General features: G+C 35.1%; 1 protein-coding gene across 1 annotated transcript in view; it reads right to left on the bottom strand.

Moving 5' to 3' along the window:
- LOC144448651 (pecanex-like protein 1) overlaps nucleotides 1–14,829 on the bottom strand; it is a 29,024-nt gene that overhangs the window by 9,208 nt on the left and 4,987 nt on the right. The window contains exons 6-23 of the mRNA XM_078138932.1: nucleotides 13,339–14,562; nucleotides 12,615–12,767; nucleotides 11,416–11,805; nucleotides 9,647–9,764; nucleotides 8,657–8,950; nucleotides 8,246–8,399; nucleotides 7,404–7,436; nucleotides 6,725–6,902; nucleotides 5,992–6,102; nucleotides 5,443–5,534; nucleotides 4,574–4,680; nucleotides 4,000–4,102; nucleotides 3,403–3,495; nucleotides 2,938–3,088; nucleotides 2,447–2,588; nucleotides 1,628–1,805; nucleotides 917–1,025; nucleotides 168–297 (exon numbers count right to left, since the gene is read on the bottom strand). Of these exons, the coding sequence (XP_077995058.1) occupies nucleotides 168–297; nucleotides 917–1,025; nucleotides 1,628–1,805; nucleotides 2,447–2,588; nucleotides 2,938–3,088; nucleotides 3,403–3,495; nucleotides 4,000–4,102; nucleotides 4,574–4,680; nucleotides 5,443–5,534; nucleotides 5,992–6,102; nucleotides 6,725–6,902; nucleotides 7,404–7,436; nucleotides 8,246–8,399; nucleotides 8,657–8,950; nucleotides 9,647–9,764; nucleotides 11,416–11,805; nucleotides 12,615–12,767; nucleotides 13,339–14,562 (3,760 nt within the window). The remainder of the gene's footprint in view (nucleotides 1–167; nucleotides 298–916; nucleotides 1,026–1,627; nucleotides 1,806–2,446; nucleotides 2,589–2,937; nucleotides 3,089–3,402; nucleotides 3,496–3,999; nucleotides 4,103–4,573; nucleotides 4,681–5,442; nucleotides 5,535–5,991; nucleotides 6,103–6,724; nucleotides 6,903–7,403; nucleotides 7,437–8,245; nucleotides 8,400–8,656; nucleotides 8,951–9,646; nucleotides 9,765–11,415; nucleotides 11,806–12,614; nucleotides 12,768–13,338; nucleotides 14,563–14,829) is intronic.

Genomic DNA, 14,829 nt, shown 5'->3' with positions numbered 1-14,829 from the left:
ACATAAGGCAAAAATTTTCCTTGTGACAACAACTCAATGAACATTGAGGACATAGGTGAATTCCTTTAACATTACCATGTGGAAATTTTCAAAGACACCATGTTAAATTAGTAGGCAAATAGAGTCAACACATAACTTAGATAAAAGTTCAAAATACTTGCACCTACTTGTAATCTCTCTCCCAAAATTTGACCGGTCTAACATAGGAAGTAATAAATATTGCACTGCCTAGGAAAGGATTCAGTGGTGTAGAAAAGAAGGATGAGATGGCACCTTGTACAAACAACATGGCAGAATCTGTACAACATATACTGTCAAGGAATATCTAAACTTATCATACAAGTATTCATATTGGTGTTATTATCACCTGGACTACCTCTAAGCTACTCAATCTGACATGGATCATTTTGTGACTGGAGATTTATAACATTAAACCAAACTAAATACCGATGTCAATGACATCATCTCACTAGGTTTATGGGATTAAGCTGAAGACAGGTTTTGGTATAAAGTGCCAGATAGAGAGACAAACTACCAGTATATGATATTGCCTGAGCATGTGTGACAATCTGTTTATTACTCTGACCACTCAGAATGATAATCATGTATTTTAAACTAGTTTTGCCATGTTTAATAGTGTTGTGTCCGCACTCTCATTGGAAAACAAACACAGAGTAGAGGCTTTTATATTCTTGCTATCATTTGCTCCTAGAGCTTTGCTTGCAGTGATTAGGTTCCAACCAATGACAACTTTCACATGTCATGTGATTAGGTTCCAACCAATGACAACTTTCACATATGTCATGTGATTAGTTTCCAACCAATGACAACTTTCACATTTAAAATATGTCATGTGATTTGATTCTGACCAATGGCAGCTATTATAGGAACACAGAAGTATACTAATTAAGGATACGTGGCACACTAAATGGCTGAGCAAATGCATGGAAAGCTGATCCCCAGGTAATCTGCCATGGTGCAATGTATGTGATAACAAACTGCATTTTCATTACATATTCATAAATCTGCAAGTAGAGTAACAGAACAAAGTCAAATACATTTAGTGAAACACATATAAAACATGTGAACTAGTGTGATGTATTTTGATAAGTAGCCTTCTTACTTGACAGCACTTTCCCTTCTTCATAACAATCACTTCACTTTCTCATCACTATAAGACTAGTATCGTCTCCTGTCAAATATCTTGTACTTCTTTTGACTTGAAATCTTTCTTTCTGATTCAGTTATGATACCAATCACTTTTCTCACAGAGACATAACATCAAATCGATGTCTGCTGAATAAAACTTAATGTGCAAACAATGAAATCACAATCAAAATCAAACACATAAAAACCCATGTCTCACAACCTACTATAGTCATAGTATTCTACCTGAATAAAGGAACTTAGCTACCAAACCATCTAATAATTACTCAACACCATCTTGATAAATTGATGATTATACTCAAATGGCATGAAAACAGCTAAAACACCAAAGAATCCAGTTTCTTGGTCACAAACTAGCAACCACTGAAGGTCTGTATTAAAGCCCTCTTGTGATAACATTCCAAAAAGAACAGTGTATACTACCTACACAGTGTCAACAAGACATGGAAAGGGTTCTTACCTTTAGAAGGAGTATTGACATAAAAAAGAAATCAATGAGGAAATGTTCTGAACTATGTCGGAAATCAAATTTAAAGAAGAGAACTGTGAAGACAACAATCCAATACATTCTACTGGTATCAGAAAAAGACATCCGTAATGCTTTCATTCCACACATAGTAATGATAACAGCACTACCACTGTAATAGAGAAAATAACATACATATACATTAGAAATTCAGAGTTATAATGATGATAAAGGTGCTACCACTCAAATCAATTATCCAAATCCTTGCCATAATGCAACAGGATTTCTTACCTAAGTACTACTTCAAAGGGCAACACCACGCCAGGAAATAAAGGCATTTACATTAACTATATATCTGAAGGTAATATGTATGTACAAGTCATGAATATTTAGTGTTCATCTAACATGTATGCATGCCTGCTGACTCCCATGAGGCAGTCACAGAACAATAAATATGAAACATGATTCACCTTGGTGTTTCTTGAAATTCGAATGAAATTTATGTGATCTGAAATCCAGTATCAAAAGTTTATGGCAATGCCTTTATTTCCTGGAGTGGTGTTCCCCTTTAATATCTGATGAAATTTTCAATCCTTGTATTTCAAATGTCCACACTTTATAAGTCTCATGAGAATTTCTAACAGTTTACATTCTCATTCTCTAAGGTCATTCACACAATCAAAGCTTGCTATCAGATACTTCAGATTCCAAAGACAAGACCTCCTTCTCAAAGTTTGCTTGGTCGTTTCTACTGTGCTGACATAAACATTGGCATTTACTGGGCTGACATAAACCATGCAAAGTAATACTTACTAAGGTCCAAAGTTCTGAATGATCTCAGCTGAATTGGCAAATGTGGTTAAGGCACTTAGAAAGACCAATGGATAGATGATGTTACGTTCTACCAAACATGCCCATACATGTAATTTTTCATAAATCATAACTTTAGCTGCATCTGTTGGGAAACAAAAGTTAATCTTACTTTTGTACAAAGAGTTGTAAATTTCCAGATGGGAACTTGATAGTCTTCCTCCCTCCTTACATTGCCATGTATGAATTTGATTGAGTACTGACCATTTGATTTGTGGTTTATCATGAAGTAGTTCAAGGATTTAAGACACAGGCAGAAATACAAATATGTATTCCACCATCTTTATTGCATCACAGGAACTAACTACATTGCACAATTACACTCAACATAAAATAACACACTATCATAAATATGTGTAGATACATAGACTGTACTGTAACTATCTTTCCTACTCCCCCCTTGCCCCCCCCCCCCCCTCTCTCTCTGTACCTACCTAGTACTTCAAATTGACTATACTCAGCAGACTTGACAACAGGGTGGGCAACACATAGCCAAGGTAGTTGTTTACGGAGCTGTGGGACCACATAATGTAATGTAAAACCAACAATTCCAGCCAAAATATACAAAATATTGCTTAGTCCTGGCTGTAAATAGAAAGAGAAAAGGAAAAAGAGATGACATTGAGATGACACAGATATACAGTAACAAGTCAAATCTGGATGGTAAGTCACTAAATCTAGGATGTGAACTAATGTTACAAAGTCATATTAATAGTTAAAACATAGCATTGGTGCCAAAATGTTGGATTTTGACGGCCTGAAATTCTCATTTCAGAGTGACCATGTACATGTATACAACAGAATACTTGAATATCTTTCAACATTTTGTACATGCTAGGACTTTTGGCAAACCTCAAAGTATACACTTTAACAATAGACACAGCTCTGAAATACTTTACCTGCAAGACATTGAAGACAGTACTGACGTGGACTGCAAAGACTAGGATAGCTATTAAAGTGCATACAATTAAATCAGATTGTAGTCTCTGGGTCTGAAATCCAATCACATAAAAGGAAACAATTAATTCAAAATCAATCATCAGTCACTGCATGAAATTTGGACATCAAGAAGGAGTCATACTCCATATGAAATTCACTTTCTATATGTAGCCCTGTATGCATATGCCTGGTACATGCTACAAGTCTCTCACTTTAGAATGCAAACAATACTTCAAAACTTCAAAAAGACTTTTCTCACATGTAAATTTTAGTCATTATATGACATCATCTAGTTTATTTATTTATTTATTTACTTCGAGTACAAGCTCATAAAAAATAAATTATAAAACACATACAAAAAACAAAGTGAAACAAATTTTGGGATTACTATCATATAACAGAAAAAACACTATTTCCTGGTAAGATGCTATTTCACAGTAAAGGAATTTTATTGTTGTCAAAGTCTCTGTTCTGGTGACTATAAGTATTATACCCTCAATGATTTGATTTGACATTTTTATCCTGTACATATGAACTGGAAGGTATATGTCTCTTACCACACAATGTTGAAGTTTGCCTGGCAGTGGATCTATGATGTCATTTGTTTCAGTTGTTTGTTCTTTGTTTTCCTCTGGAAAGATATGCTTCTTGACAAGTGACCTAAATGATGCAATAATTACATAGGGTAGGTCAAAGTTCAGCAATAAATACTTCAGTAAGGTTAAAGTTCAACAATGAACACTCAGCTGGGTCAAAACATTGCATAATAAAAGATTCAAGCTGTTTTTGTTCTCATATGTAATAAATACACCCATGATGTCAAAATAGGACAACTAGTTATCTAGTTAGGTTAGAAGTTCTAGTTAGAAATAGTTGCCCTGTAATCATCCTACATGGGTTTTCTGTCTGCAAGAAATATCTAGAATTATCTAGAACTGTTTTGAAAACTATTTGTTTCAATATAATAATTTGAAGATTGTTATAAAAACAGATAAAAGAAAACCTCACCACATTTTGACATTAATATATTGTTTCTGACATGAGTTGAGTTCTTGCTCGTAAAAGAAAGACGAGTTTTAAGTTGATGAACAACGATTATACTTTAAGACATGATGGGTATAAATGTCTTACCAGAGAACACTTGGATCAGATGCACTCCTACTGAGATGGTAACTAATGGCAACAAGAAGACCACAGAAGACTGAATACAGTACATTCTGTGCCATCTGTTCTGTGTCCTGCAATCAAATACCAAAATATTCAGTATTATATACCACAAGCAAACCAATTGTATGTGTTCAATCAGAAAATATGGGCTTTCTATCTTGATCATTCTATGTCCTGACAATGGACAACTTATTAAGTTCTGCAGTGATTGGCATATAGGTTTCATACTTTTCCCTCAGTTGGGAAATACGCATGACATAAGGGTCTTGTCATTACTATCTGACTTGTAGTGACAAGGCCCCTTATGTCAGAAGCATCATCCTGAACAGTGCAGTAAAATATTGGGGACTAATATCAATTTATCTCCCCATGTACCATTTCTATTTTATATATACTTACATGTATGGTATTATAATATATGTAAGAACTTTCTAATAAGATATTCATACATGGCAGTATGGTGTAAAAGTGATATTATGACATAATTGTTTGGTTACTAATAAATTCATAAAATACCACACTCTAGGCCTAAACCTATCTTTGTACCTACCTCCCTCCCTCCCCTCCCCTCCCCTCCCCCCCCCCTCTCTCTCTCTCTCTCTCTCTCTCTCTCTCTCTCTCTCTCTCTCTCTCTCTCTCTCTCTCTCTCTCTCTCTCTCTCTCTCTCTCTCTCTCTCTCTCTCTCTCTCTCTCTCTCTCTCTCTCTCGCACACTTTACCAAATCAGTAAATTTTTGCAAACATTGTGTAGTTGGTTTTGTACACTAAGTTCTACTTGTCAATTTATTTCCTTACTGATACGACAGAATCACCAAAATACTACTGAATACTAACCTTAACAGCTGCATAGGCAAATCCATACAAAACAGCTACAGCTAAAATACTTCGACAAAAACTGTAAATTGAAGCACCAAGTGAGGATGTAGCTGCAAAAGAAGTTGATTAATCTGTGAATATTGGCATGAATACAATGATCACACCTGTGTTGTCTTAGACACATTTATAACGTAAGACCTGTCTCTTGAAATTGTTTTGTCTTTTTTGATAGTATTATGCTCAATGCTAAAAGAAAATTTGAACTGCTTCTGTGTTTAAACCAAGCTGATGAATATGTTTGGTCATTATGCATTACGTCTGTATTCATGTCACTGAAACATCAAATTTGGACTGCCAACAAATGCATAATCCTTAAAAATATTTACAGACACACAAATACACACATATACATACATACATACATACATACACACACACACACATACATACACACAAACACATACATACACATACACACACACACACACACACACACACACACACACAGCACATATCTATCCTACAATTCATGATGACCAACGAAGTCAGTAAATATATTGATCTTACCATTGCCACCAAATATGTGAATGTCAAGCTGTTCCAGCAAATATATAGTGAAAGTATTGCACTGAGGAAGTAAACCCACCAAGAATATGATAGGAAAACATAAAATAAACACTGAAAAAGAGAACAATTACATCAATTTTAATGACTATTTCAAACCATGAAATAACATGATATGAGGCAGATATATGGGTTTATTTTGACATACCAGAATAATATGATTTCTATCATATTGTGCTAGTGTTACAGTATTTTAGAACTGTGTTCACTACATAAAATCTTACACCTATTACCTCTAGTAACAGTGATACTAATCTGACATTTCTCTGATAAATATGCAAGATTTACCTACTTTCCGTTAAGTAAATAGTACTTAGAATCATCAAATTTGATGTCAAGTATTACTGCAGTCTATCACTATACATCCTACAATATTACATCATTTCTCCATAGATTTCAATTTAACTTTAACTTTAACTAATTATCATACTTATTCATTAGATATTGTTGGTTTCAGATAGCAGGGGAACAGAATCAACATACATACACACACAAAAAAATATGTGCAGACATGCACACACGCACAGACACAGACATACATACACATACGCACACACACACACAAACAAGCAAACAAACACATACACACACAAACAAACACATAGACTTGGTTTTTGGTAAATCAAAATTCACATGACGACATGTATACATTTCGAGTCTCATCAACTTGACTTACCGATTAAAAAATCTCTAAAAAATAGAAGTACTTGTTGGCTGGTGAAAGCCATCCCATATAAAGTAAATCTAGTTTGGTACAAATGTGGAGTTTGACTGCAATAATCTAACAATAGCACCAGGCTGCAGCAGACAGTAAAATACAGTGGTCGACTGAATACTATCACACGATTGTGACCCTAAAAGGAAACATATCATCAGTAGTTATAGATAATTATAGATACAGCTCTGGTAAAATATTCTTATCTCTAGGTGTTATGTCAGCAGTTTACCATTGAGAAGGATGATATTGCCACTTAATTCCCTTTATATGCCAGATTCATTTGTAAGTTACTCATTCTAGAAATAATCATACATGTCTGTAACATCACATAGCAGTTATGCTTTATCTCAAAGCATCATAAACAATCTGTGTTACTAGTTCAGTAGGCAGAGCAAGGTACTAAAAGGATTCAATGTATGTTCACTCAGACATCAAAATACTGGATTCATTTTTGAATTTACTAAGGTGAAAGGGCAAAACACTGCAGAAATAAAAGTAGTATGTTTTGCACACAGAAGAGACTTCTGAAGGGCAGTTGAAGGATATCGTTTTGATTTCAACACATCAACCTAGAGCAAATGATATTTTGATGCTAACTTGCATAGACCTGGAAGATAATATTGCAATGCTAACTTACATGCATAGGAGATGATGCATCCGGTTGTACACTCTGAAACACAGACAAAACATGATTATAATATAATATAATATAATGATATAAGTGCCCAACATTTTACCTGATCTCTATGAAACTAACGAGCTTACTAATTATTGTGCGAAAACACATAACTTGGAAAATACTGCAGTTTTTGTCAACAGATGTATGAAAGCTCAAGCCTGATCAAGGACTTGGCAAGTTATCAATATCTGGAAAGGAAGGTTACTATTGACAACCATTCTGAAGGAAAGATGAAAGAGACTGACAACAATAGCTCATTACTGGTATGAAGTCAAGAACATCAAACTTGTACCTTTCAGTGTCATTAATGAAATATTGACACAATAACACTACACTTTGGAATCATGGAATTCACCATATGGTGCTTTTCTATCAAAGGTTTAAACTTTAAGGTTAAATCACTGTTTCAATGCTGGGTAATCCAAATTATGCCCTTCTGTGATTTGCAATAAATCTTGTAATATAAGTTATATACCCTGTTTCCAGACTTGCAGTATTTCTTTCAAAGTTTATTCATTAATATGTTCTTCTTTTGTTGTGAACTTAAGTAATTTAGCTCAAAACTTATGACGGATTATTTCCCTGACCCATCATTAGGCCAAAATAAATCATCACAAAATGAAATCATTTTCCCAGATAATAAAAAGGGTTTATCCTGGTTAAGTGTGAATCAATGTTAACTCACAATAGTAATGTGGCTAGAAGTACATTGAAGTCTAAATGTTTGCACGATGCAATTTCCGCAAAATCTTTTGAATACCCAAACAAATATATTCATAGTATTTGACTGGTTTACATACCTTTAGTAGTGAATACTGACAACTTGCTATGACAAAACAGAACCAAAATATCCAGAAATCTTGAAAGAAACCTTTCATGAGAAGACAATAGCCTAAGATTGCTACTAGTACTGCTAATGTTATACCAGCTAGATTTTCACCATAGGATCGATTCCTGCAAAGAGACAAAGAACAGATTGATCTGCCTTGTCATGTATTAAGGACTATCTTGTAGAAGGATTTCTATAATGGATACAGCAAAACATAAATATATTAATTTAAAATTTTTAAAAAGAACACCGAATTGATGACACATGTATCTTTTTCATCTGAGACAGACATTGATTTACCCTATTTTTCATGAACATAATCAATATAACACAATGAAGCATTTCAACATCTTTACAATATCTACTATGTATACTTCCTTACCTATCAAGTATTGCCATTAAGGTGAGTCTGTCAAAAGTCACTGTGATAAACTTCTTGGGGAAAATCTTGAATTTATAGTTATGGACCACTTTGGGTTTTGGTGGTACGACTGGGACTTCTGGAATATCAGATTTGTTAGAGCTTTGTTCCTGCTCATCGTTGTGGTAATTGAATAAATCACCATAGATTTGACGTAAAGCTCTTCTTTCCTGTTCAAGGTCTGTGTCTCTGAGTGGTTGGTCTGGTTTGCTTTCTATTACTACGGTAGAGTTGGAGTCACTACTAGTTGAAAGTCTGGGTAATCAAATTACGAAATGTGTTAGTGAAAGATTGTGAAATGCTGGTATTTGCATTTAGATGACTACATATCAAGACATTTCAAAAGTTGTTAATTGGTAAATTTTTCATTCAAAGTGTTTCGTAATCATGTATTACATTTTATTTCTACTGTTATGCTGATCGGGATTGACCAATTGGTACAAATCTTCTACATGAGAGGAATTGTTAGCCATTTAATTAAACAACATCTTTCAAAAGCATATTGTTGGTATAATTGAGATGTTTATGTTTTTCTACATAACAATATTATTCGTGTAGCTTTCACCAAAACAATGTAGTAATAGTATGCTTTTGAAAGATATGTCAACACATACACAAAGGAAGACACAAAGGACAGTCAAGCAAAGTAGATATGTCATGAGTGAATAAAATAAACTGAGAATCCTACTCAATAAGAATTTTAATCTGATTTCTCATGTACGTGCACCAATGTAAACACAATACTTGCCTCCGTTTAATCTGATTTCTCATACATTTATGTGAACCAATGAAAACACAGTGCTCACCTTCCTTGTACATGCACCAATGAAAACACAGTACTCATTTTCATTTAATCTGATTTTTCATACATGTATGTGCACCAATGAAAACACTACTCACCTTCATTTATTCTCATACATGTACGGGCACCAATGAAAACACAGTACTCACCTTCTTTCATTCAGGAAATCTGCCCACATCGGTGAGGATGGAAAATCCAACGGTTGAGCAGTGATTGAACTTGCAAGCCCACTACTGTCTTCCCCAAATGTATAAGACATCCAATTCCCTGCAATTCAACATATAATGACAAGTAAGATCAGAGAGATTGTAGATACTGTATCTGAATTGCAATTAACTTGTTGTAATTCCTAAGATAATCTTCCTCTGTTCAATGGTACAACATTGTTGTAAGAAAAAGTTTGTGCTCAAGAGTTTTTGAAATCGTTCGTCTAATTATATGAACATATATTTATTTGGTGTACCATCAATTGATTCTTAGCATTGTAACTAACACCTCACACTCATGGGTAGGATCTACATGTGTTTTTACAAGAGGGCGCTGTTCACATTGTACTTGAGGAATTGTAATGACAAAAGGTAATTTCAACAATGCATTTTTTTGTATTCTACGATCTACACATTAATCCTGACATTAATAGTTCAAAGTTGTTACTAGTAACTATACTAGTCAATGTCTAAAATTATGGTATGGAAATTTGAGGCTAAGCGGAAGTAATGACAAGCAAAAAAATCAACACAGACAAAGCATATATGTAGGTTTAAAGAAATTGATGAAAAAAATTGCCAAAAAAAGAATGTGTATACATATATAAGCAAGTCTTGTGAAGGTGAAGACACAGTATCTCCCCCCACCCCCACCCCCACCCCTATACTAGTGTAACATTCATTGGTGTCTGAAATAGGGTACTACAATTGGCTGGCAACCCCCCCCCCAAAAAAAACAAAACAAAACATTAATGTAATGTTCAATGGCATCTGAAATAGGGCATTACAATTGGCTGGCAAGCTATGTAAATTAATGACATCATGACAAGCAATATATGAAAATGAATAATGAGATAATATGACACACATATGAGACAGATTCAGTCAAAACTTGGTAGCTTTTCTCAGATAACACAGGTGTAGGCATTTGAATCATGTCTATATAATATATTTGCAAAAGTTCAAAAGGTATAAATTGCTACTTGACCTTGTATATGAATGTGAAGGTCACATGTACTGGTTGATGTCTTACTAGGAAGCATAGCCCTTATAATATTACAACCTGAATGGTGTCTCCATGTACAAAACTTCAAAAATTCTAGCACAAACTGCAATTTGGATCTGAAGATGATGGTCAATGTCAAAATTCAGTGTCTGACTAGAAACCTCACCGCTAACAAAATGTGTATAGATCATTGAATTGGTATCATGTCTATGTACAAAACTTATGAAATCATTGTGAAAATTTCTATCTGACCTTGAAATGGAGATCAAGATGAAAGGTCAAGATCTCAACAGAAATCTTACATCAAAGTGTACACATGTGAATGGAATCTGTGTGTATTCAACGTCTGGAGTTATCGTTGAAAATGTTAATTTTCATGACAGATATGACTGTTGTTGGGCCATATTTGTAGAGGTTGAGAAATAAAGTGATGTGCATATGTCCCCTATGGTGATGTGCATATGTCCTCTATGCACATTTGTGCCAGGTTTGATTGAAATTGAGTTGTGGGTGGGTGGCAGAGATAGGGCTGGGTATGGACAGATGGACATAGTCATTCCTATAGCCACCTCATGACAGTGCCCACTGGGGATAAAACTAATAAAATCAACTAAAAAAGGGAAAAATGCAACAAAAATGATGGTGTCATTCATTGAAATGACAAAGACAGCAGAGTGAAATGTGGGCGTTAAATTCCTCAACATACCATGTTCATCTTGGAAATAATGTGTCGCACCTGATGTGGTATCATCATGTCTCATTGCTACATGTGCTCCATCTGATGCACTCAGAGATGTCAACGCTGATATGGGAGTGTCTGGAAGGGCTTTCTTTTCTCTCTCTTTCTCACTCTCCTTGTCATCGCTCTGTGGTCTTGTACACTCTGCACTACTGCTTGCTTGTACAGAATCTCTGCCCATGTCTGCTTGTCTACGTCGCCTACGCTCTGCTAGTCGTCTCCTCAAGTGTGTTGCTCTTTCTCCTCTATCATCCCGGTCTCTTCTCCTCTCTCTATCTCTTCCTCTGTTCCTGACTTGGCCTCTTTCTTGAAGACTGCTCCCACTGTCTGTTCTCCTAGGATTTCTCCTTCTCCTTGCTGAAGCTAAGTAATGATAAATTGATTGAGTGAAGTCTCAACATTTCACTATAAAACTGTCGTTGTGATTTGTTGAATGCTATCTGGCTATCAATCATATTCAGAAAGAAGTGTCGATGGTGAAGATTCTAGCCAGAAACTCTTCAGTGTTTTATATTAGTTTCCTATCCACTATTTCAATGTTCAGATTTCAGCCTATAAAATCCTGAATACAAGTAGATCTATACAATTTGTACTTAGTTTTACATGTGAAATGAAATCACGCTCAAAAGTTACTACTAATACTATACATACCAGTTTCAGAAGGCCTCTCTGACTGTTCTCGAAGCATCCGAGACACAAATTTACTAAATATACTGCTGGAAGTTTCTGGTTCCATTTCTAGAGAGTCAATTTCTTCTGTGAAGATATGAAATGAACCTGTATATATACAGTTCACCACAGGCATTCACTTACACACTGCACTGATTATTTGTGTGCTGTGAATCAGCATAGAAAGCTGGGAGATATACATATTATCTAAGTAAACTGTTCTAACACAAAATTGAACATAGTTTAATTACCTGAAACAGTGGTTAATCTCTGAACAAAACTAAAATATATGGTCAAAAATTTCAGGTAGCAATTTTCAATTTTGTGTTATGAACAGAAGTGTACTTTTATACAATGTTTAAAAACACAGACGAATTTACATATCTGTTTGCTGTATTATAAATCTTTATCAATATTGACTTATTGACACCATATTTGCAAATCTGAATATCTGATATTTAAACTCTACGGGTCATCATTTGTCACACATTTTATACAAGTTGATACTTTACCTAGACTAGTCCTCCGCCTTGATCTTCTCTTTGGTATTGCACCTTCACTTTCTCTATTCCTCAGCATTGCACTAAGACTATTTTCACTATCCTCTGTAGTAGCTGTACTGTCTACTTCTTCAGATGTAGGTCTAGAAGCTGACAACAAAAATCACAAAACTTTTACTGTGTACATGTGTATGTGTATTAATGTATACATTTTGTCAGTATTATGTTTTGAAATACATATGGCTTAGAATTCTGAGCGAAACATCCATTATTTTCAGGGTTTCTTCATAATAAACCCTAGAAGAGAAAGGCTTACATAATACCATGCTATTGCTTATTACATTTACACATACACAGTTTGTAAGATGGGCAAGGAATTGCACATAAGAAACTTGATGTGAGCTAGTTAGGCTAACTATTATGCATGTATTTGATTCAAAATCAGAGTACTGTTGTTTGAGCTATTTCAAAAAAGAGTTGTTCAATTTTGTACCAAAGTTTGTTTTTGCTCGATGCAACGTAGACAGACCATCCAACAGACAGACGTGGGGTAAAACAGCACCCCCCTTTATATCATTGTAACTATAATGCAAAAGTAGCTAGAGATATAAGGATCAACATTTCAGAGGACTTCTTATGAAAAACCTTAATCAATGGTACAACACTGCAGCCTAAACACTGTCCTATGTGACTGTATACATACCATTTTTGATAATTTCACTGGAATCACCATCTGTTTCAAACAACCAATGTAGTCCTGCAGAGCTGCTGCTACCAGATTTTGAGGTATCATCGTCTGTGGCAAATAACGCTGCAATCCCAGACATACCTGATGTACTGGTGAAAGAACTTCTGTCTTTACTACTCACACTTTTTAATTCCAAATCAGATTTTGATCCAGCAACAATTGTTTGGCTTGTGTCTGTTTCATTTTTGATATGTTCTACACATGGTTCTGCGTGCAGTGTGGAGTCAGATTCTATAGTTCTCTCCAAAGTAGTATCATTTTCCTGCTCACTGCATACACTTGCTGGCCTACTAGCTGCAGGAGTCACATACTCTTTAGAAGTGTCACTTGAAGAGATACTGGAATTCCTACACACAGGACTTAATCGAGATACAACAGGAGTATTTTCTGTAGACGGTATATTCAAACTATCCGTATCTCCTTCCACACAAATATCTGTCCTTTTCTGTAAATGTTTGCTTTTTTCTGTTCCAAATGAATCTCTGTGTTTAAGACTAGTTCTAGAATTTCTATTGCTACTATTCCTTTGAAAAATCACATAAGAGTCACTAGTCTCCTCCAACTCAGTATCTGACAGAGAACTGTCTATCTTGTCATCCTCTGCCAACTCTGACATATCAAAAACTTGAACTACAACTTCTTTTGGACTTGACTTTTGCTGGCTATTTTCTACATCTAAATTTATATCAGTGCTCTCACTTTTCTCATTATCTTCTTCTTTATCAGAGTTCTGCTCAAGTTCAAAAGCATCGTTCTTAACAGTTAGACAATCTCTGATATCAAGGTCTGATTTATTAAAACTTTCTCTCTGAGTTGCTGCTAGGATCCCTGAAAGTAGACTTGAGGTCTCTTCTTTGTCTAAATCTTTGTCTAGTGCCTTGTCAGCTAATTTACTACTCTCTAGGTCCACAATAACAACTTCCAAGTCTCTCTTGGAAGGCTTTCCACCTCTTGATTTGGATTTATTCCTTGTGGTCACAGATGCAGAGCTTTTGGAAGAAGGGGTGATAGAATCAGTACTGCTGAGTCTGGACGTCCTGCCATTATCTCTCACCATACTTAATTCTATCACATTCTGACTGCTTGCACTTTGCTTTGTCCTATTCTTAGATGAAGATGAAGTATTCCTTTGTCTCTTGTTACCAGTTTTCTTGCTCTTAGTGGCTACACCATGTACACTTCTATTTAGACTGTCAACTGTATAGTGAATAAATAAGAAGATAAAAGACAACTATACACAGCAATGATACACTTGATCATAATTCATATGCTGCATGAACATAAAGTATAACATTTACGCTTTTTCTCAACTATGAGTTATTTCTAGTCATTTTCATGCATTCTTTCCTCTCCAAACTCACTTTCTGTAATTTCAGAATTAACAAAAGTGGTTTTCAGGAAAAGTAATACTTGCGTGCTCAGTGATCAGAGATCTCTGGGGGGGATGAGATTGAATTGCCCACC

This window comes from Glandiceps talaboti, chromosome 2 (assembly GCF_964340395.1).
Source record: "Glandiceps talaboti chromosome 2, keGlaTala1.1, whole genome shotgun sequence".
In the NCBI taxonomy this organism is placed as follows: domain Eukaryota; kingdom Metazoa; phylum Hemichordata; class Enteropneusta; family Spengelidae; genus Glandiceps; species Glandiceps talaboti.
The sequence above is the reverse complement of the archived record's forward strand: the minus strand, read 5'-3'. Positions and strand labels throughout refer to the sequence as shown.